This window comes from Psammomys obesus, unplaced genomic scaffold (assembly GCF_907164565.1).
Source record: "Psammomys obesus unplaced genomic scaffold, mPsaObe1.curated_primary_1811, whole genome shotgun sequence".
NCBI lineage: Eukaryota > Metazoa > Chordata > Mammalia > Rodentia > Muridae > Psammomys > Psammomys obesus.
Window position 1 is genome coordinate 4,912,980 of NW_026596064.1, and position 25,001 is coordinate 4,937,980.

Genomic DNA, 25,001 nt, shown 5'->3' on the forward strand with positions numbered 1-25,001 from the left:
TTTATAGAGAACCTGAGTTCCCAGCATCCACAAATGGCAGCTCACAACCACCTTTAACTCAAGCTCTGGAGCTGTGGTTCTCAACCTTCCTAGTGCTGCAACCCTGTAACGCGGTTCTTCCTGTTGTGAGGACACCCAACCATAAACTTATTTTGCTGCTACTTCGTAACTCTAATTTTTGCTACTGTTAGGAATTGTAATGTAAATATCTGATATTTGACATGTGATTCCCCCCCCACCCCCGCCCAGGGGTTGTGACCCACAGGTTCTCAACAGGGGTTGAGAACCACTGTTCTAGAGGGACTTGGCACCTCTCTTCTCCACAGGCTTTGGCACTCCTGTGCACCACATAATAATACATAGATAGTAACTAAACAAATAAATAATTAAAATTTTTTAAAAAAAAGTAAGAAGAGAAAGGGAACCAGCTAGAGGGAAGAAGCCAAGGAAGATAAAATATAATGATTTACATATGTGAAGGTGCTGTGGTGAAGTTTGCATGGCTAACTTAAAATACACCTTTTTGAAGTCACAAAAGGAACTAGAAATTAAAAAACCTCAAAATCACTTCCTTCACTAGCCTATTCCAAAGATTAAAGGAAGAGTTCATATACAATGTAGCGATTTTATAAATATTACTGTTGCGACTCCCAGGTATTCATAATGCCTCAAGTGAAGAAAAGTCTTTCCATAAACCAGTACTGTTTGTTCTTAGAAAGTTGGTCACAGGGAAATAGCAGTGGAAAGAGGAGGCAGCAGAGACCTTGATCCTCACTTACTAGAACCTTACCCTCACCTTGACCGCATCCAGCCCATGGGGTACATGAACTGAGGAGGAACACCCCTTGCTGGTCCAGAAAAAGAACACAGCACAGGGGTGGCATAGCACAGCCAGACGTGGGACTCGCTGCAGACCACATCTGTCTGTGCCAGCTGTTGCTGGTCTGTGTGTGCTTGCCAAGAATAACAGCCATGATTTTCGATTTATAGCACTTCCATCTTGGGACCTCACAATAATGCCTCAGTGTAGATTAGGGCTCCCAAGATTCTTGACTGGAATGGGCATGCTTTGCAGAGCATCCTGAGTGTGCCACAGTTCCAAGAGAGCCTTCTGGGGTGGAAGGAGGAATAAAGCAGTTTTGAGTTAGATCTGCTTCTCTGATCTGATTTTTCTTCTAAGTTTCACCGTCCATTTTTTTAAATAACCTTCAACAGCACAACTTCCCCCCCCCATTTCTCCTTTTTTAAAAAAAATTATTAATCTGAGGATTCATCAACCCTCAAATGATCTCCAGTGAACTTTGTTTCTGAAAACCCAGCTAGTGTGGTGAATTTAGAGTTGCCTCCTGGATTTTAGAGAGGTCCTGACTGTTTGGAGAGTAGGGTACTTCCACAATATTTTATCCATCATTAGGCTAGAACCATCAGGAGATCTTATCACAAGTTCAGGAGATGACCCTGAACTTGAGCTTGTTATATAAAAGACTTTTTATGGGTTTTATTTTCTTCTCTTTTGAGGTTTTGTGTTGACCCTCGCATGTGACAGTGATGAAGGAAATGGCTTTTGAAAAGCAGGTTGATTGTGCTTAATTGTGAATGGAGATGTTAAAACAGCATTGGGAGCTTGCCTTTCTGTATCAAACCTGCATAGATGCCTTTCATCGCTTGGCTGTCATGTTTGTGCAGAAAAAAAATCTTTCTCCTAAGAAAGTTTCCACTGGTGTTACTTTGTAATTCATAATTAAGTTCTTTAAGGGTGAGGGCTTATAAAAACCCTATTGTGAGGAAAATGTAGCTGGGTTGAGAGGCTGGGCACTTTTTTGTGGTTAGTATCAGTTTCTAGGACACCCAGGCCTGAGTTAAAGCCCAGGTTTTTCACTTGCTCTCAACTTACTCGTGCCTCAGTTTCTCCCCTTTGCAAATCAGTGTGACTGCCTATCAAAGTTGCTTGGCGATTAAATGAACTGTTTATTGAATTGCAATATTTCGAACATTATCTGGCACCTGCTAACTAAGTACGCCTTAATTGCTTTCAGTTTCCCGAGTTATAAATCAATAAACAGATAAGCTAAGTGCTAATGCATGCCTAGCACTCAGAACTCACGGAAGCATTCCTTTGGTAGAAATGGGGTGACGCTGCACGGCTGATTGACTGGACATGGCTGGTCCCTTTGCTTTTATATTTGGGATCAGATCATGGTAGTCCTTCCCCCTGCTGCAGTGTGGATGAATGGCACTAAGTCGTCAGCGTTCTCTCATCCACCTTCCTGCCACATTTGAAAGACATCCATCGCTCAGATTTGACAGGCTGTGTGAACATTTAACACAAATAATCACAAGCTACGGTTAAATACTAGCACATGCCATGTATCATCTGCTTTCTACTCACGACGGCTCTGAAGTGGGGCCTCTATTTCCCTTTTCCATGCCTATCCCTCATGGCATTTATACTTGGAGAAACTGATGGTAGGTCTAACCAAAAATAAATAATAAATAAATAAACTGAAAAAACTTGTGAAATGTACAGAGTGAGTGGTGCGATTTCACATTGCTCTGCCCCCAAAGCCCACACTTTCTCCATTACACCACAATCAGTGCTTCTGAAAGTAAAAGGTGCCACGTTAGTCTCCAGCCTCTGGTATAATTAGCATCATGCTTTAATCAGTGAGGTTGACTGTCTTGATTAACCTTTATGATAGATCATGTAAGTTTCATATTTCTAAATGAATATATAAAGATGGCTGTAAATCAGTGGAAAAACACCGAGCTAAGATCAGGAGGCTCAGACTTACCTTGTAGCCCTGCCACGCATGGGTGTGGTTTTGTCTAAATCACTCTCCATAGTCAGTTAACAAACCACTGATTTGATTTATTTCTTCTTAGTGAATAAGGGAAGATAGGGGTGGGGAAGGGAAAGGGAAACCCCAGGCCCATCCTGTGACAGTAAGATTGTTGCACCAGGGTGCTTATAGACTGAGGGAGGGGTAAAGAAATCCAAGGGAAATTTAATCTGACAGTGGTTTATCCGCGCTGAGTTCTCTCTCTCTCTCTCTCTCTCTCTCTCTCCAGGTCCTCATTCAAGCCCCTGGTCCTCTTGTCATGTTTTTGCTACAAGGGCCTAGCTGTCCTCTTGAATCCATATCACCCAGTGATGTTTTTGCAGTACCATTCACTCAACCTGAAAGTAGTTAAGGAGTTAAGTTCTCTTCTGCCACAGGATTCGGTGGCTTATACAGACCATCCTACTTAACTCATGAGATAGGTTCTTCCAACATACATCTATATTTGAAGCAACTAATACATGTTTGATAAAATTAGTATCTTGTCCTGGGTATCAATTGTTGATTAGTGGGTGTGGAATTAACAAGGGAGGGGAGTCTAGAACTCAGGCCTGAAGCACCTCAGTCACACTGATTGCAGCCAGCTTTCGGCTTTTTTGCTTTGCTCTTTTGTTTTTCCTTCACATGCCTTGATTATTCTGACTGAAATATAGACTGTTGAGCTAGACGTATCACAGCCGTTGTGACGACTGCCTTAATACCGCATTAGTCACTGATACTGGTGCAGGTTTCAATCACTAATTTACTACAGATTTAATTCGAGTCTACAGGTTCCCTACCACCTGGATGCCCTGGGATCAAGGATTTTTGACTCGTTCCCCATTTTGTCTCTATCCAGATGTTTATGTTTCTAGCACGCTGAGCTCCTTTGATTTTGCTTTTCATGGGTCAAAAAAAAAAAAAAATCTTGTTATTCACTAGGCACCTTGCTTAAAAGTCCCTGCAATCTCCAATGTGATCATCTGTCAAAGGGCAAACTTGTTTATAGAGGGTGGCAGCGTTTTCAGAGAACAGAGCACTGGCCCTTTCTCTGCATCCCAGGTGCCTTGGATTGCTGAGCAAGGCACCCCTCTGACTCAAATGAAAACCACCTTGTGTTAGGTGAGATGCGGGCAGTTAACCCTTTGTTTGCTGGTTTGCATTTCCCACGAAAAACTCAAAAACAGAAATTTACCTCAGCCATGGAAAGTGATGTGCCAAGCACCATATTTGCATATTAAAACTGAAAACGGATTTGCATGTTATTTCAGTGTCTTGTGTCACGTTCAGGCATCTGTCAATTCCACTCGCTAGAAACAGCTTGTGCAGTGGGAAAGTGTTTCTGCGCATAGAAGACTGAGAAGCTCAGTCCTTTCGGTTTTGGGGGTTTTTTTGGTTGTTGTTGTTTTGTTTTATTTTTTTTTTCCAACCTGTCCACACTCCAGATTTCCCTGCTCTCCTGGTCTCATACTAAAAATACTAAAGAGGAGACTAGAAACTCATGTTGCAAAAAGTAAATATATATATATGTATGTATATATATATATTAATTTTCTAAAAGCTATTTAATGTATTATAGTCTATGTAGACACTTTAAAATTATTTTAAAATAAACTACTTATAATCCATCCTGCCATAAACCTCACTGATACTTTGCTGGACTTCTTCTAGTATCTGCTTTTTGGTTTTTTTGTTCAGAGTAAATTTGGCATCTATGCTATACACTGTTTTAATATACTCTGAAAATTATAGTAGAGAGAAACATGGGCAATCTAAGTACTTAATAACAAGTGACTGCTGAAACCTCATTTTGAACAGACAGCAAGTTTGAAACAAGGTCAAGGCAGCTGGATAAGAGACACACTATGGTGTCTGTGTATTAAAAGTGTAGTTTCTCGCCAGGCCCAGTGGTACACACCTGTAATGCCTCCACTTAGGAGATGGAGGGAGGAAAATGAAAGGGGTTAAGGCCAGCCTCACTATGTCAAGGGCAATGCCAGCCTAGATTGTATGAGACCCTGTCTGGAGCAATCAGTCAATCAAGCAATCAGTGGATGTGCATTCCAACAATAAACCCCACCACCCCCATCCTCTCACCCCTGTGCAACAACACATGTCATGAAACCCTTCTTCCCAACAAAGGAGCAAATAGCTACTACATTTTTCCGGACCACCAAATTAAGATGAAACCTTTTCCTCTAGGAAGTCACTGCCGCCTTAGGTGGGGCATAGCAAAGATATGGCTTGCTTTGAAAATGCAACTACAAACAGTTTATTCCACCCGTCAGACTTTTGTGTCATCTCCCTTGCATTTGTCTGCCTTTGTTAATGGCAGATCTATTTACATAATGTGTTAAACCTCACTGATAGGCTAGAAAGCTTATGGATTTTAGCCATCACAGTGTTACAGAAGTAGGTTCTATTAGCCCCCTGTAGAGCAAATTGAGTGGGGCTCCTCTGATTCCCAGGCTCTTCTGGAGTTGCCCTGGCAGGGACCAGAACAGGAACAGTAGGGTGATTTCTATGAATAGACTTACTACAGGTCTATGGATTCACTTTCCCTGCAGCTGCCAGTGGAGGTACCTAGTAGTTTTTCCTAGCTTTTGTCTGTTGGGTGGTTGTGACATCACTATTTATGGCTTGTCTGCCAGGGATTCATCTATCTAACATGACCCTTTGTCACTGTTTTATGTTTCAGTGTCAAAGACACTGGATAGGAAGGTCAGCAATTTGGAGGACCAACAAAGCATGCATCCCAACATCAGTTTTGGGAGGCTGATGGTTAAAAGTACTCATAGTTATTATATAAACTGATAAAACAACCTGAAAATCAGGAATACCACACTGATAGAAAGGTGGTGTGGGTCACTGGAAAGACCAGTAAACAAACATTCCACCTCTTTCAAGAAGAAAATCGCCATTGAGCTCTATATTTCTTCTCTAGTGACTGTAACAGCCAAGCTTATTACAACACAGTGCTTCTTTGTATGAATTTGATAAATTATTCCAGCATATAGATGAGAATATCAGTAATAGAAAAGCAAAATCCTAGGGGATTCAAAGATATCAGGACTCAAAGTCAGCAAGCATAGGCGCTCTCTGACCTGGGAGAATAGAACTGGTTAGCTATGGGAGGCAGTAGAGCATCGTAAAAGCTTGGTGTGCTAGTACTGCAGTCTCCTCATGAATGCCCAACCTTTCTCTTGCTTGGCTGTAGCAGCTGCTCCACAAGCCCACCTTGCTGAAATAAAGATTTATCAGTCCTCTCCAGGGACTGCATCTTTGGCTTGAGAACTGTGGTTTAAAGATAACAATACAGGGCATGAGGACAAGGACAGGACAGAGCAGAGGTTTTAGAGTCGTGCTGGCAATGATCAGGCAGGTCTCCCTCTCCTACCACATGGCTTCCCCATGACCTGTTGGTGTCAGTTGCTATAACCCAACACACAACTGGCATCCCAGGATACCGTCCGCCTTCCTCCTTTTATACAGGGAGGCATGAAGAGTAAAGAGGGACATTTAGTAAGAATCTAGAAGTAGAAGAAGCCATAGGAAATTGCAAAGTGCAAACTTGACACAGCTAAATGCTGGGGGGGGGGGGACGCTATCAGGAAAAAAAAAAAAAGAAAATATATATATATATTCTGGCAGGCTTTCAGCTCTAAAATGGGGCTAATTCTACCTTTTGAAAAGAAGATAATTTCAATGTTTCTTTTTACAAGAACACATAATTGAAGTCATTTTCCTTCTAAGAGAAGGAACCTCTTGTACATCATTACAAATGGACAAGAAAAATGAGCATCTTTGCTACCAAAAATGATAGAGTATTCATTATCATAGAATCTTTCTGTATATTTTGGCTGCCTTTTCCTGCAGTTTTATTTCCCTGGATAGTGCAGTTCTCTAAGATTCTGACTTGGTAAGTTCAGGTGTGTAGTCCTTTGTAGGTAAGAAATCAACAGCAGGTAAGGACACAGAAGAAAATTGACCCAAAGCAAGTTCATCACCAGTAACTTGAGAGGCTGATGCACCACCCCTACCTCCCCAAAATGGGTGTTGTTGGAAACTTTCCTTCTCTACCCAAGGAAAGGGCATGGGGGATAAAGTGGTTAACCTTCATAGGTTCCTGATTTCGAAAGCGGCGTGTAGTGAAAGTTCAGTAGGTTGCAGAAACCCTCCAGGCTCCCCGCTGCTTACTCAGACTCGGAACACTGAATGAAGCTCTGGATGCTTCAGAGGATGCTGACAGGTGGTTTACGTCCTCTCACAATGGAAACATCTATAGTAATGAGCTTTCCACTGACTCAGTGTGCATCCTTTTTCACAGACTATAAACTGTCTCTAAATATAGAGAGGTGCCATTTCACTCTCAAGGTGGACAATGGCACACTACATTATGATCACAAATATATGGTGCAGCAGAATCAAGGAATCTTTGAGAATGGGATTTCATGCGTGGAGAAACCGAGGCCCAGAAAATGAAAATAATTCAGTAAAGGCCTTTAGTCAGATTAAAGACAGAAAAGTCTTAAGGAGGCTCCCGCCAGCTTTGTAACCTTGTAATAATATACTCATATCCTGTGTAAGACTAGACAAACTACTTCAAGCATATTGAAATGTTATGTGACTGTGCTCCGGAGAAGTTGCTGCTCGCTGTATTATTAATATGCCCAAACTTCCCGGTTCAGCAAGGATTCTGCCCATTTGTATTGTACACCCCCACCCACAACACTCAGCAAAAACATAGACTTGCCCGGGAGGGTACATTTGCCGTCCTAATATGTCTTCTCTGAGGACACTTGCCTGGGCAACAGTTTAAGGGTGCAGACCAGAACCTGTAAAGAGTTGGATCCTTTATCTGAGAAATTACAGATAGATAGATAGATAGATAGATAGATAGATAGATAGATAGATAGATAGATAGATAGACAGACACATGTACATATAGATACACACATGTACACATATAGATCCACACACATGCAAGTGCATAACACCACTCAGCATTGGCCTTCGAAGGTATCAGTGTCCAGTAATTGAAACACTAAGCCTCTACCTTCTCGTGCCTCACCTGGCCACTTCTGACTGGGAGTCTGCAAGGCTTCATGTGAGCCTAAGGACAGGAAAGAAAGCCGTAGTTAGCCACCCCGAGTAAATGCCGAAGTTCTTTAAAACTGTATTCCCTACATGTTGCCCAGAAATACCCTGCTGTCTGAGTAAATTTGTAGTATGTCCATACACGTGGGCATGCGTGTGCGCACGCGAGTGTGTGCGCACGCGCTCTCACAGGTGCATGTAGTCATTGCACCTGGGTGTAGAGTACAACTTTGGCGGTATTTTCACTGTGTGTGCATGCATGTCTGTGTGTGTGTGTGTGTGTGTGTGTGTGTGTGTGTGTGTGTGTGTGCTCGCACATGTACACACTCATATGTGCATGGGTATAGAGGCCAGAGTATAACCGTGGGTGTCATTACTTCCTAGTCCTCAAGCTCGTGTTTCTTTGTGTTTTATTATTGTTTTAAACACATCGGCCATGGCACACACATGGAGACTGGAGGAGAACTCCAGGGAGTGGGCTCTTTCCTTCTACCATGAGTATATGCTGGGGATAAACGTTACAGAGGATCATACTGGGGGACAGGTCCCTTTAGTGCCGAGCTACCTTGCTGGATGTTTTTTATTTTGTTTTACATTTCTTTCTTTATTTGGAGGAGGGTGTCGTGGTGTGCATGTGGAGGTCAGAGGGTAACTTGTGAGTGTCCTTTTTCTCCTTCGACCACGTGGATCTTGGGGATGGAACTCAGGTCGTAGCTCCTAGAGACTGAATTAAAGTTCTCATGGTGGCAGAGGAAGTTGAGCCATCCGCCCAATCCTGACGGCGTTTTTAAATAACCTTGTGATGTAAAACTGTTCCGCTGTGAGCATAACTTTAACAAAGGTAACTACCACTTGAAAATCTCAGAATAATTTTCTCCTCCCTAAAATGAAGACTTGGCATTGGCTGCTGTCTTCATTATGGCTCTTTTCCTCTCTTAAGTTTTGCCATTTGTTCCATGTTCCTTGTTTCTGTGCTCCTTTCCTTTTCCCTTCCTTTCTCTGCCTTGGGAAATCTAATTTATCCTTCAAGAACAAAGGTTCCTGGCTCCCAGCAGCCTGCTCCTGGCATGCCAGGGTACTGCTTCTTAGTGTTTACACATTTCTGTCGTGGTCTCCTGTGGATCTTTTTCTTCTACTGCTCTTAAGTTGTCAGAGGTAGACAGTCTCAATAATTTGAGATGGTATTTATAGTTCTTGGCACTTAGCAATTTTTAAGGAAGTGAAGGTTCAGAAAAGTTTGGAGTTGTCTGAAGTCCATCCCTTTGACAACTCACCTGCATAGCCTAGGATGCTCTTGTTTCTTCACTAAGTGATTCAGGCATTCCAAAGAACACAATACTGGTAATTAATATGAATATTTGAAAGAACATCTCTTTTCTCAAGACTCTGAGATGTATTGCTGTGTAACACATAAGCACCCCACCTGGTCCACCCTGGAGTTTGCACCTGCTGTTTCTCAGAGGTGGTCCACCAAAGGAGGGCACACTTGCCTGCATTCCCGGTGCAGTCTTCTCATCTGCAAAGCAGGCTTACATGCGGAGAGGGCCATCCTCTAAGCATCTGAGAGTGCTTACATGTGAAAGCAAGCATCTTGGGAAGGACCGTGCAAGTGAGGAATCATTGGATCACAGTGAATGTTTCACCACCACTGTTCACGCTTCTAGTTCGCAATGAAGAACTCAGAAGACAGTCAAAATCATTCCATCTCCGTGACCCTTCTCAAGTTAACCTGTGCTATGAACTGCTCCTTTGAAAATTAGTAAGTTGAACATAGTTGTCCACTTTCAATAAGACATCATGAACCTTGATCTGTATTGGAAGGGAGAAATTACAGAGATAACCCGCCTATCAGGGTGAAAAGCAAAATACTGAACTTCTTACAGGAGTGAACTCAGATAGTTTTGTAGGCTATCTCTGGGTAAAAAGTCAACTCTGACCTAAGGAATATTGCAGTTTCCCAGCCTTCATTCCACGGGGGCTCAGTGTTATATACTGAATTGGGGAGAGGGTGGGAGGAGAGGTTCATAGACAAAATTCAGGTATGAAACCATCTAGGCTCTTCATCATAAGACATAACTTGTAATAAATAGTGGTTTGGTTTCCAGCATAACTGTAGTTCCACTTGCAATTTTTCAGCGTTATTTTGTGCACATGTCACATGTCACTCAGTTTCTGAAGACAGAAACTCTGTGCCAACTGTTGCAAGCATACTCTTGTCTACCTCTCTGCCCATTGACAGTGGCTAGTGCTATCCTCATTTCTAAACTGTTAATAACAGCATTTTTCATTTCATAATTCTCTAATCAAAGATGCTGGGTGCTATTGACAATGACAAATTAAAATGTAGGAAAGGGAAATTTAGCCAGCTCTCTTTCGTGCATATAGCATGAAGCTACTTTGCTTCAAATATCTGACCTGCCTTTCTTTGCACACATTGGGATTTCCACTTTCCTGCCCAAATTTTCATCCTCTTACATTGAGGTTCTTCAGTCTTACCTGCCTACTTGACCAGCCCCAGCGACTCGCCCCATCTGATGCCCGCCTGCTTGCAGCTCTGGGAAGGAAAATTGTTCAGCTTCCTTAACTGGAATAAAATCCTTTTGCTCTTTAGATCCCAGGAACAAATAAGACTCATCTCATTTCCCATCTCAAATGTTGAATTTGAGCGGGGAAACTGCAGTGACTGGGAGCTATCTATCACACCATCGCACCTCGGATTTTTCGCCTGGGTTTAAGAAGTCTTATCTATTTTTTCTCTGAGTTCTCTCCTAGGAAGCTTCCCTTAACCCCTGACAGGGCACTCTCAACAGATGCTCTTTACTGATGTGCCTGCAGGCTTTCATCTCCATTGTATGGTCTTTGTTGGTCATCTTGCTAGTTAATGCACAAACGATAAAGTGGCAACTTCTGAGCAGTTATTGAAATATTTGATTGCTGCAATTGGAAACACAGATTCTAATGTATAATAGATTCATCTAGAGAAGGCGAGTGAATAAAGTGAATGCTAAGGGTCAGACACGGAGTAAATAGTGAATCTCAGTGCACAGCATAAGTCTACAGATGGATGGACATGTGGTGTTCCCTCCCCAGTACGAATCCTCCTCGGCTGAGCTGATTGCTGCAGTGGATGTCTAGATTGTGATTAAATGGTTATATGTTTTCTTCCCTTCAGGGTGGACACCCTGGACCTATGGGACCTCCTGCTGTCCCCCCATCGTTCCGCCCAGAAGATGAGCTCGAGCACCTGACCAAGAAGATGCTGTATGACATGGAAAACCCACCCGCTGATGAATACTTTGGTGAGTGGGGCCTAGAGCTGATGAGTTGCCATCAGCCCCACTGAGGCAGCGTTCACAGTCACTGCAGGAGAGGTAGCACTGTGCCCGCACCAGTGTTCGTCTTTGAGTAGATCACCACAAATAGGGAACTCGAAGAGCTTGAACTAGAAATAAAACCTCAGTGGTTCTTAGAGGTATTTCACAGGCAAAATTAAGGCACAATTTCTACTATTCATTAGCTTTGCATAAGGCCAAAGTATGTCATACTGTGTCCTTGTAGCTCTAAACATTTATGTGTGAAGTGTGGAATCTGATATGGCTTAACTCTATTCTCTCCGAGTCTTACCAGGACTGAATTCCAGAGGAAAAATATTATATCTTTCTGATTTTTTTCCTTTTTTACTTCTTCCCTCTTCAAAACTGTGAACAATTAGTTACAGTAATGTTATTTCTATTCCATTAGTACAAGTTGGAGGTTTATGTCCTTTGTGTGGAGACAACTTTTCAAGGGAATTGTAAAGCAGAAGGGATGACACAAGCACACAAGTGATGATGAGCACTTGGAGGAAAAGGTGAGAGTCCTGCGAACTCTCAGGTCAGATTGCACAGATCTTAGACACTATGAAGAATGGACATGCTTTATAAATGAGCTGGTCATCCTTGTACATGAACCCTTTAGAACAGTCTTAAGTACAGAGATTGTTTGCCTTCCAGTTTCATAAAAAATGGCATTTTTGTAGCATGTAAGTAAAATAAATTTCTGGGAAAATAAATTTAAAACTGTAACGTATTAAAGGGTGACACAGGAAAGCAAGTTTTATGATTACATTTTAAAGATACTGAGTTTACCCATTATTTAAATGGCATAATAGTTTCTAAACATTCATTCTTTACTTTGTGTTGGTCTTGTCACAAAATACTTTCTGAGTAGGTTCTTGAAGAAAGGCCATGGGGGTCACAGTAATGAATAAAGGATCAAAGGTAGAGAACTGAACAGGTTTTTGCATTCTTAAATACTTCCTATCTTCATTTTCTTTCTTTAACTTTCTGTTCGGGATACAAAGTGAACTGGGCTGCGGACCCAAAGCTGGGAATGGTTGGAATAGGAGTTATTGGGATATCAAAAGTACACACTTCATGTACACAGATATCAGTGTAATTTAGCTCAAAGAAAATTATGAAGCAGGAATGAGGAACTCTGATTTTGGAGCTGCAGAGATGGTTCAGCTGGTCTTCCAGTTTGTTTTTCTGTTACTCTGATAAGCACCATGACCTAAAGCAACTTGGGGAGGAAATGGCTTCTTTGATTTCGCAGGTTAGTTTGTCACTGAGGACAAGAACTCAGGGCCAGCAGCTTGACGCAAGAATGATGGAGGAACAATGCTTCTTGGCTTGCTACCAGGCTGCATCCACCTCTCTTACACAGCCCAACCCTACCTGCCTAGAAATGGTGCCACCAAAAGCAGGCGAGGCCCTCTGACCTCAGTTAGCCATCAGGAAACTTACCCATAGACACGTTGGCCACAGATTGGCACATAGGCCAGTCTGATGAAAGAGAATTCTTTAATTAGGGTTTCCTCGTCCCTAGAGAGTCATGTTGACAACCAAGATGACAACAGGTTAAAGGTACATGCCACCAGGACTGACAACCCTTTAATCCCTAGAGCCCACATAGTGAAACAGAACTGACTGCTGGGAGTTGTACCCTGACCTCCACAAGCATGCTGTGGCTCACATGTCCTCCAAGCCCATTCTCTGCACCTCTGCACACACAGAACATCAAGTAAATGTTGAAACATAATCTAAAAAAGAAAGAAAGAAAAAAGAAATCTGATTCTGGTTCCTTCTGTGGCCCTGATTAGCTAAGAATTGCTAGCAGGTCCCTCTATCGCCTGAGCCTGGTTTCTCACCTTGGTGATTAAAGGTGTGGAACAAATGTTCCCTAGCATTTCTTTCAACACTAGAAAGTTCACTGTGGAAACAACATTAATCCGAAGAAATAAAATGGTAAGGCTAAACATAAGATTATGGGAATTGGCACAAACATATGGAAAAGAGTAAGACAGAAACAAAAGCCAAGGTGTCTGCTTATATCAGAGTCTACTAAAAGTTTATTGTTCTCTCTTCATGGTGATGGGAGGAGGGTGTGTGTTAGAATCCAAGATAAACTAAAACACGTTAACGATGAAAAGTAAGGTATCTATAATTAAGAAATATTAAGTGAAAACCTAAAGCCTTGGTATATGTGCTTCAGATATCGTGCATCTGCAGTAATAAAGTAAACTTAAGCAACCACAACAACTGTAACAGTGGATAAACATTACCCACTCACAAAACAAATAAAAATGACCCTTTAGCACTACCTTAGCTTTATGACATACTGGCTTCGAAAGCTTGAGCAAACTGTTCCCTAAGCCTTCATTGGTGCTGTTTTATCTACAGAGTGGAAACAATAACTACCCTATACTGTGATTGTGAGTAATGCATGAAATATTTATAGCGAGCACTCAGCCAAGTTCTTGGCATGTAGAATATGTTCAATAATCAGAGTTCACCAACGCTCCAGAGACTTGCAGCTTATTTAAGAAAATAAGATATCCCTATTAAAAATCCATCAATAACACTTGATTTAAATGGAAGTTCTAGCAACAATAAAAGGTGTGTCACCAACTGTCAAAGTAATCTTTGCCAAGTGGGGGTTGCTAGCCTTGAGAGAAAGCTGGAGGAGGGCTTGCTTTGGCTGGGTGTTTATAATATGGCAGTACTCTTTTAGGAACTTCAGAAATTAACTTACTTTATCCTTATGGAAGAATGTGATCCCATGAATTAGATGTCACTGTCATGTTCCCCCTAGAGAATTAAGGCTGAAGAAGGTTAAGTGTTTTGCCCAATATCAACAAATAATGAACTGTAGAACTAGGTTTAAAGCCGTGTGCCAGGCCTGTATCCTTCAGCACCATGCCCTGGGATGGAGGGAGTTAGATCACAATCTTTGGAAGGGTTTATTGGAGAGACTGCCTTTGGAGAGATGGAGGACAAAGGATGAGGATTCTCTTCTCAATAGATGAAATAAACAAAATGTAAGTGGAGCCAGGATTGAATGAAAACACCATCTATGTGGAAAACTTAGACATGGCTCTGTATAGGCTGCTCTGGTGCTGTTTGTCACAGACATGAGTTTTTCCTTTCAAAGCAGTGAGTGTCTCAGAGGGGCCTGTAAAAATTACAGTGTGTTGTCACAGCCAGAACACAAAGTGGTGTGTGGTTGAAGCCATATTCAGCCGAAATTTTGAGAACTTTCAGGAAGAGAAGGACTCTCTAGGTGCAGCAAAGAGGCGTGATTGTAGAGTCGTTGAGCCTCGAGTGAATCCTTAAACATAGTTTAATTCATTTGGAAAAAAGATAGTAGAAAAGTGAGATGATTTCTGATGAGGAAACTTTTGACACGAACGGGAGTGAAGTAGTGGGACTAAAGCCCCCATTGTGGAAGTGGCAAATATTGGGCAATGGGTTGGGCAATGGGTTTGAGAAGTCAGTTCACACAAGTCTAAAATGTTTCTAAACCCTGGCTGAAGCCTTTGGACTTTACCTTCTCTAATGAGCTGTGTGTTGTGATCTAGCACCGTGGTGAGTGTCCCATGGAAAGCACTCAGGAGCATAGCCACAGAGTCTATATAGTTCAAATGCCATACCTAACTCTGCTTAGCAACATAAAGTCAGGAGCGAAAGTACTTGTTGCAGGCCAGCTTTGACCATCCCACTCTTTAAAGATGACTTTACATGCTTCAGAGAAGCTGTGCCAGCATGGGCACAGCCAGGAGAGGCCTGAGGATCTTGGTGCAATGGTTAGCACAGTGGTGCTGTGTGAGCAGAAGAGAGGGTCCATACACCCTCCTGCCCACCTGAAGATGGAAGAAGGAAGATGAAATTGCACTGTTTTTACATCAGGGGTGTGGCCAGCAGAGGTAAATAAAATACCCTCTTGCTTTTGGTCTAGGAGGGGAGGGGAAGCAGAAGGAATTTGGAGACTGGAGAAAATTCCAGTTAACCACCTTATTAGCAGGAAAGCTAGCAGGGTGTATTTACATTTGAAAGGAGCCTCAGCTCCAGAGCTGGGGGAGGGAAGGGGCCAAAGTGACCAAGGGGTGAAGAAGTAGAAATCATTATAACATGACAAATTGAAAACTTAAGGAAAGCTTTGAAATTAGGTATAAAATGACAGAGGGCAAATTGTTAGAAAACCGAGCTGCTAGCATGACTACTGTGCTGCTCGGAGCTTTTCCTTTTCGTGTAGCTTTCAAGGAAAATGTAAAGGAAAGGTTGCCCTGTGGACAAGCTTGGAATGGCTCCTTGAGGTTATCTGAGAGCTTTCTATGTTGACTTACATCACAGACCCCACAACTTCAGTTTTTATTTGTTTTGAAAGGAAGAGCAATGGCTTGCTTATCCATCCATTTTGAAAGGAAGCATAATTGTACCTGTGGCTCATGAGTGTGTGCGTGAGTGTGTGTCTGTGTGTGACTGTAGCATAACTCTAAAGGGCACTTTTCTGACTGAGCTGCTCCTAGGATTAAAGACAAAACTGGTGGAATGCAGAATCTTTGAAAATGGATGTTGTGATATATCTGAGAGTGGACCAAAAATATCTGACAGCATAATTTTAAGCATGTAATATAATTATCTTGGCATTGTTTTTATGGTGTTGTCTTATTTAAAAAAATAAAACCTGAAGTGTGTGAATTTCAAAATTGTTTCCTAGGCTATTTGAAGAATCACTATGCCTTCAGAACAGTACAAGGTAAACTCTTAATCTAAGAGAATCTTGTACTTAACGCTAAGGATTGTCCGTGAAAGGTACTGAGGATTTTTGCATGGAAAACAGGATTCTAAAAGGCTAGGATTTACTTTCCTTCCAAAAGATGCTTGGACAGAAGTAGAAGGCATGAAGCAGCAGGGTTAGGAGACCTGTGTTAAGGCCCAGAGGAAGAAAGACAGGAATGAGGATGTACTGTCATTCCTGCAGTGGTGTCACCTGCTTTCCACACTTAGTGCTAAGCATCTTTGCAACGTAGATCAAAGTGGAGGCCCAGTGATGTTCATGAGGAACAACAGCTCTAGAATGGAGGTCCAGCTTCTTTCTCCCTGTGCTAGATGGATCACTTAGCAAGTGAGCATATCCACAAGCTTTGGCTTCGATGTTTAGAGGCTGGAAAATATGAATTAGGTGTATTTGAAATTCTGGAGGAAAGAAATCCTGGGGCCCTTCCTGACAACCCTTCAAAGACAGTCACGTGTAAAATGGGATTTGGTCAATAGTCACAGAAGTGTGGGGAGGGAGAGATGGTTAAATTCTCATTCAGTACGGAGACTTGAACAGACAAAATGAAGTCTGAGAAATAGAAGTGAAAAGTCAGCTCTTTAATGGGGAAGCCAGTGATACACACAAGTGCTGATGGACGACTACATCCTTCATCCAGTGTCTGCCTCTGACATTATGTGACTTAGTTATCTAACATCACCCTTAGACACACCTTGGAACCGAGTCTATCACATCTAGTTTTAATCCCACGGAAAGATTATTAAACGAGGCAGGGTGTGGTGGTTTGCACCTTTAATCCCAGCACTCAGGAGGCAGAGGCAGATGGATCTCTGAGTTCCAGGCCAGACTGGTCTACAAAGCGAGTTCCAGGGCTGCCAGGGCTATTCAGAGAAACCCTGTCTTGGGCAGATATAGAGATAAAAGATAGAGATAAAGATAGAGAAAAATATATAATGAATCAGAGTAAAGTTTTTATGGTAGTTTTAAAACACTTCCGTGAGTCATGTATCATCTGTATTAGGGTAAGGTGTCAATACATTTATTTCTATGTGGAGATAAGAAAAACAGAGGAGCCAGGTGAGGATTCCTGCTGTCCAGGACACTGCTATCCTCACCACCCAGAGAGCCAACAAGAAGCAGAATGGGCTAAGATCAGACCTCGCTCCAGCCTCTTTTTTCCCACTTCGTTGTGCTCTCTTACCACATTGCCTAGTTGGTCATGGACCAGTTAGATCAGCTAATATGCTGTGTTTGAGGTTTCGAATCTCTACAAAGAGCCGTGTGATTGCACTGGAAATTGCTTAGCGGGTTTTAACTAAGGTGCTGAGTGATTTGAACTTGATTGTCTTCATTGTTGTGTAACAAGAACAGTATTCCCAAAGTGTCCCTGTTGATTACAGACAGGGGACTGACTCTAGGTGGGCAGTTCCCTTTAGAAAAGATGGAACCTCGGGCCTCAAAGAATCTTGTTTTCACACACAAGTAACCTAATTACCTAAAAACCCCAAAACTACAGCTTCTGAGAAAAAGTAGAAAATGGGTGGTCTAGAGAAAAGGCAGTGTTGATTAGAGGTGAAAGTTGGGTAATTTGGTTTTATTTATTTTTTTTTTATTTTTTTCCTCCTTTTAAGGCAGCCGTAGGTCATGGGAGCACAATGCTTTATGGGTAGATATATATTAGATGGATTTCCTTTACGCAGGTAAGCTCTCGTAAAGTATCTGCTCAAAGCAAGTGTATCTTTGCAGCACTACGTAAATGACCCTAAGTCCTTTACGTCTTTTGTCTTTGCACACGTTAATTTTTAATAAATCCAGCCAGAATGCTGTCAGACATGGAACTGGAACCTAAGATTTACAGTTTTTAAAAAGAATCTGCTCCTAGATGTTTTGCAAGATTTTTTTTTTTCTGAAAAATTAAAACTCAAATGATTCATCTAAGGTCATACAACTGAAAGTGTTTTAAAGACTGTAGACAAACTTTGTTTTCTGAATAAAAAGTAGAAATTAAGGATACAGAGATGACTAGATTGGTATTAGTGCCTGCTATATAAACATGAGGATCTAAGTTTGGATCTCTTGCATTCATATAAAATTCTGGACACAACTACAAATGCTTGTAACCCCAGCACTAGGAGAATGGCTGCAGGTTGGTGCCCTCCAGCCGACCCCAAAATAACAAGTCTCAGGCTCATTGAGAGTTCTTACTCCAGTGGAGAAAGACAGAGGGATAAGGAAGTCACCTAAGATCCTCTCCTAAGATCCTGCAGCTGCCCATTCTTGCACACACAATGGACTGACAGCCTTGTATGTGTATGTGACATACACACACACGTATACACACACATTTAATTTAAAATATTTTTAAAAAACAAATCTGATGGTGGAAAGGGGGCTGGGGCTGTTATAAGGTAAAGAATTAAGTTGGACTTAATATTTTTGCAAACTCAGACCTGGATACCCTTTAGTATACTCAGGTGAGAATACTCTGCCCTTAAAAATAATGAATTAATGACTTGCTAGGACCTGTACATGCGTACCGTCCCAAGAGTCATAATTTTCCAAAAAAAAAAAAAATTTTTTTTTTGGTCCTACTTCCTCACTAGTGTGTAGAAATGAGTGAGGTCCGTGTGTTTAGTTCATGGTGGTGCCCCTATCTGTGCTCCTTAATGGATTAGCAACCAATAAACGTGGTAAACAGCCACTACAGTGTAGGAATATTCCATTTCATTCCTTTATTTATCACCTTTGGCTCATAAAATGTTAGCCATGGAAGGTGTCTAAGCCTGAGAACCTACTTCATTTGGGAAGAAGATGAAAAATTCACTCCCCAGGGTCACATGTCACTTTGGGACACAGTCATGAATTATAACCCAAGTGTTCTCATTTCATTCCTCTTAATCACATAAGGGCACTGGAGAATGTGCGTGCAAGGGAAGATACGGGTTGCTATACTCAAGGACCTTAAAATTGGACTGGCACCCTTAGACTTGCTCTCCTTTCTGCACGTCTTCTGTGAAATACAGGAGTAAATTGGTAGGTGGAAAGGTTGCAGAGTTGAGATTTTATTTTTAAAATACTATATCATATTTCACTTTACACTATGTTGCCTCTGTAACCTTTGGTTCCCACGAGTGACTGTAGCCTCCGTAATTTTTTTTTTCCTTTTCCAAAAGAATTGGGTCAGAAGACAGGGTATCAAATTGAAAGAAGTCTCATGTCCCCAAGTGTCCATAAGCTCTCTATAGCTGCTGTTCTAGAAAGGTCATCCTTAAAGTAGTTCTCTTCAGTGCCACAAACCACCATCTACTTGATCCAAATGACACACATCTAAATCATGTGATGATGCCTACTACCAGCATCTACTTGTATCAGAAATGCGAAGAAAGCCAAAAAGATAGTTCTCCTTCATAACTTGACTTCCTTTGACCATAAACTGTGGAAGCAAACTTGCATTCCGGAGGGAGAAAACCCTGGCGGACCACACATTGGGAACAGCATAAGAAACTCTTCCTTTCTAGAGCACACACAGTTTGGCACTGAAACAAGGGTAGGGCCCAGTCCTAGAGCCACAATGCCTAATTGTGCATGTTCTGACCTGAACTCAGAGCCATGCTTCACTGAGAACACAGTTGTCTTTCCCCTGCAGTTTGCACTTCCTCTCTGCACCCTGACCTTTCCCCTTGACTTTCTCTAAAAGTATCCACATAATTATTTCCTTGCAGACTTTGAAGTGACATCAGGCTTGTGGAAGACATAACTAATTTACCATCAGCAAAGCTATTGTTTGAACATCTGTAGCATTATGCTTAGTAGGCATCTATTGTGCTTTTAATTAAGCAGATTCATTCATCTACAAATATTTCCTGAGTGCCTACTAGACACCAGTCACTGTACTGTGTACCATGGGAGATAATGGGGATTAGGTACATTAGTGCCCAAAGGGGGGAGGCATTTGTTAAATCCTCTCCTGCCAAACGCTTTGATGTAGAGCAAAGTTTACAACTGACTTAGGAAAACCCATGCCTTTCCAACACGTTCTTGAAATTTTGCCACAGCACTGAAGGACCTATGCTCGATTAAAGGCTAAAGAAGTCTGTAGGAACATAAAATGGTGTGGTGATGTGTTACCAGAAAACACAGTTGAACACTTTTCAAGAGCAAGCAGACAGTTCCCAGTGCCCCAGAAGATACCAAGTCCCACAGACAGATCTAGGTTAATGACATTGTTTCAATTCTCTGTATAATGGTGAGTGATGTCAGTCATATTGCATCGAGTTCTTCTACAGTTATTTCACAGTACAGTGCTGATAGTAGCCCTCATTTGTCAAGCCTTTCATTTGTATCCACTCTTCCCTAACTTGAACATCATTTGTTACAAGCTAACAGTACAAGCTAACAGAAGCATCATCCAGGTGTGTATTACTGAAGGAAACTATGAGCATGCAGTCAGCAGGAATTATGGGGAAAAGTTTTAAGGCTCTTCTGGTTGGTCTTATGAATCTGGCAAAGTTAGTCTAGAGCCCAGAAAGCATATAACTTGGGAACTTCCCATTATTCAATCTATAGATAGTGTGTTCATAATTTTTGTCATGTGTATAAACTATCCATTATATTATTTGCCATGTGTTTCTATTTACATCAGTTAATTATAACCTACTGTGTTATTCATATATGTTAATAATATTCATAATCAATCTTATCCCAATACTCTCAGAAACACTGGCTAACATTGGCCATTATTCCTTAAACTCTTTGAGGTTTACGTCAGTACTGTACAGGTCTGAACTCAGCATTAGAGTTACTAATGGCCCTCATTTCTTTCTCTGATTTTTTAAATTTGATATAAATTTTAAAAGCCTTTATTAGAGACAGTAGAATGGGGCAATGGTCCTGGCATGCAGTATTTTGAATCCTTCAGGGTTTCAGGCTGTCCTGCTGTCCAACTGGTCCATGACAACATGTCAAGCCGGTCTCTTTTCTACGGGTTCCATCTGCAATGTTAGGTGAAGCCGCTGGGTCTGCTGACATCTCAAGAGCATCATGATCCCTTTGCTTCAAACACTTTTCATAATTTGCTGTCTGTACTAAAATGTAGATGGATTAGAAAATGGCCATTCTGTATAAAGTTAAAGCGTTGCCTGTTTCAGAGTCCCAGTGTAACAAGTCAATTTCTATGCTCTATTTGGTGCTGACCCCATCCCCAATTCCCTGGGGTTTATGAGGAGGCTCACTGCATTGAAAGTTGAAGTGCCAAGTAGTCAGATTAAATAGGATTGTAGACTATGATAAAGCTCTGCTTAAGGGTTTCTGGGGGCATTGTTACTAATGGTACTTTGCACAAATAAAAGATATTAATATTGCTGACCATCAATGTGACAGTGGTAGCTAGTGTAGACAATACAGCACTGTCAAAAAAAATGAACAATCCATCATTTGATGGATGGCACAGTGCAATGAGCACTTGAGTTGGAGTTAAATTCAAGCATAAGTCTGTGTCTTTTTCTCCGTGACACTGCTGCCATTTGATTTTTGTGCTGTTCTTAGAACATTTTCTTATATATTACTGAGAAACCAAGGGCAGATTGAGAGATATAACTAGGCCTGCAGGTGAAGCTAGGATGCATGAGGCTCTGGGCTCAGTCCCCTGATCAAAACAAAGTAAAGCAAGAGAATGAGAGAATGAAAGAGCAAGGAGAGTCTCTGTTGTAGGATTTCTTAATTGTCCTGCGCTTCAGCTGTTTCAGCTGTTTTAAAGGGCATCACTACCTCTCATCTGTTTGATGTGATATTGCCAGAATCACATTAAATACATAAATGTGTAAATGTGCTCTACACCATTAGTAGAAGACTCAGGAACTCAAGAGATGTTAGCTTTGCCTCCCAAGGCTACATCTGGTTTGACTTATGTCATCTGTGATTAGCATATGATAATCTCTGATATTTTCATGAATTAATGCTTTGTGACTTTTGTACGGTGTTATCTTGTTATTGGAATATCATTAGAGGATTGAAGACATGAGTTTTAGTCATTCTGTGTGAGAAAGCAACACACCGAGATACACCACAGTGTTCTCATTTGCTGAGCAAACTACTCTTGCTTTTTAATGTGGAATGCAGAAAACTAATTGAACAAAAAGACGAAATGAATTTTGACTCAGATGGCGCAGGATGAATCATAACCTCCTTTCTTATCTAAGATGTAAAGAAAAAAATCTAAAGCAAATGCAATACCACACACACCCTCACTGGCTGTGTCAGCATAATCAATAAAGCCTGTTTTTCAACAGAACAGAGAGTACATTTCTGCCAAGCTGTGAATTGCAGGTAGCACAAAAACCTAGTTAATTTTTTCTTTGTCAATACTCTGATGAAAGGGTCTTTTATGTCCTTAGTTCAAGCACGCCAATCATAAGGTTCTGTTCCCATCAGCAAATGTTGCCCAAGCCATTCAGAAATCCACCTGTAATCTCAACGGAGCAATTAGGAGATAGAAAGTTGGCTGTGTACTCAATGCGTGGTCCCCTTATCAGCCTGCCAGGTTGGTCAGTATGAGGGATAGACCATCAGAACCTGCTTCTTGAGTCATAGCTTATTGGGCTTAACTGGGGAGCTAGTCAAAGTAAAATCAAGACTTGGTCTGCCTAGATTCAAGGATCCAGATTTATGATCTAATCAGTTAACCTATGGATTTAAGTTATAAAAATATTCTTTAAGAGGCATTTTAAAGCCTTTGTGTTTTTCCAATTGTTCTTTCATTTACAATTTTAATGGGTCTCATCACAGTCTTGTGTGTGGGATGTGTGTGTGTGTGTGTGTGTGTGTGTTCCTGTGTGTGCTGCCTACTGTCTTGTAAGTTTTCCCAGGAGAGACTACTACAAATCCTTATGTTTCTTTCTTCTTCAAAGGGCAAACTGAGGACTACTTTTTTTCTTTGTGGAAGCCCTGGTGCCACTCCATCAGGACTGTTGCTTACAGTACAGGTTCTTGGGAATAGTTTGATTCTGAAAATCCCCACATACTGGTTCTGGTTAAAATGTGGCTAGCATACAGTGAGCACTTACTCTATTTGGCAAACTTTATTATGCATTGCTCATGTTAAAGAAGCTTCCTAAGGTCTAGTGATTGTAGTTGCAATATGAGCCCACAACCTGGCCATGACCACAGCTAGCAGAAGGGATGTAAGGCATAGCAAACTACCACAGTCTGTGTTGAAATCTTAACATGTGCCTTTCTCTGCTTCTTCTGGAGGGTGTATCTTGGAATGCTTTGGTTTCCTCTGATTGAATGGCCCCACCATTGACCAAGCAAGTAGGTGGAAATCCAAACTTGCCATCACTTTGCTTGCACTATGGCAATTGTCTGCAGAGACGAGGAGTTGTCTATCATAGTGCCTATCTGGAGAGCTGAGAACCGCAGCCCCATTCCTTTTCTCCCCAAAGGCTCAACTCAATCTGATTGTTCATGATTTTACCAATTTCCATGTTCAGATACTCCACATACTATCTCAGTCCAGAGCTATCATCTTTCACAAATGGATATTATTACCTTTTTTTTATTTTTAGCAGTCCATCTCAGTGATATCTTCTAGGCTTGGGAGCCTTCAAAAAGCTGGTAAGCTTCACTGGCAAACTATAAGAAAAAGAGAAAAGGGAAGAGGAATTCATATTGAAAATAATGTTACCCTGTTGACATGTCCTTAGACAAAAGAGTTCAATGTACCAGCTAGCAATTGGCTCGCTTGGTCGGAAGTTGATGCTATTTTAGGTCATCAGCAGGAGTGTCAATGTATCTGTGAATTTTGGCATTTTGTTTCATTAAGGTGGTTCAGGAAGCCAGACACTGATTAACTGATTATTCAACTTGGTTCCCACTCCTAATTTTGGATGTGTGCTGTCTTCAGGCAGCTGTTGTGACACCCTGCTTCTAAAGAAAACTTTTGTGTGTGTGTGCCACTAAAGCAATTCTGGGAAGAGTTGACCCCACATCCTACTCTCCTGGATTCACAGCATCTGTGGTGACAGATGCCATGGGGATCCTGATGCTTCTGGATCCTGGCATTTCCAGGAAGTACCAGGTGTGTACTGGCAGTGACCATCCAAACTTCCTGCATTCTCACTGGTGCACTGGGCTCAAGGCTTTCTGGTGGAGGTTACATGAGAAGATGCCCATGGAAGAAATGGCCTCAGCACTGAAGTCATTTTGAAGGGGAGAGAAATTCAACACAGACCACAGGATGTATATAGGTAAGACTAGGAAAATTCTAGACCATGGTAGTAAGAATTTAAAATCTGATTTTATTTAGAAGTGTGCTTTAAGTAGAAAGGAAGGGCAATGATTTCTAGTTTGGAGGCCCAAGTGAATTTTATCCAGTTTTTTAATTTGTTGAATGGTTATTGTAGACCTACTCTGTGGCGAGCATGTTCACTAACCATTAGTGTAAAATCAATGCCTAAAAATTTTTTCTATGACAAATACGTTACTAGAGTTTGTGATACTATGGAAAGAAAAACTTCACTAAGATTGAAAGAGCAGGAAAGCATTAGCTCATATAGATGATGTTAGAACTAAATGTTCCAGATGACCCATGAATTCAAGACCATTCCCAACAATTCAGTAGGAGCAAAGGAAAGGACCAAAGGAGAATTACAAAAAAAAAAAGTGCTATATGAATAAAGAAAGGTGCATGGAACAGAAAAATGAGACTAAAAGACTGACCAATATCTAAGGCAAAAAGCCTTTGTTGTTGTTGTTTTCATCTACTATTTCTGGTCTTGAGAACCCATGAAGAGTTTGCATAAGGGAAGGCCAAGATATTAATTAGGGATAATTCTGAATCTTGTTGTGGGGAGAGATAGGGAAGTGTGGGGCTTGGACTGTGCTTCTTTTGTATCAATCTAAAGGAGATAAGAGCCTGGACCAAAGCAGTCCTGTTTTAACAATTTTGAGGGGCCAGGAAGGGCATCTGAGTGAAGAGAAGGGACAGTTTAA

General features: G+C 41.5%; 1 protein-coding gene across 1 annotated transcript in view; it reads left to right on the plus strand.

Annotated features, from left to right (window-relative positions):
* Lpp (LIM domain containing preferred translocation partner in lipoma) overlaps window positions 1-25,001 on the plus strand; it is a 434,005-nt gene that overhangs the window by 323,755 nt on the left and 85,249 nt on the right. Inside the window, exon 7 of the mRNA XM_055625216.1 lies at window positions 11,089-11,215. Coding sequence (XP_055481191.1) covers window positions 11,089-11,215 — 127 coding nt within the window. The remainder of the gene's footprint in view (window positions 1-11,088; window positions 11,216-25,001) is intronic.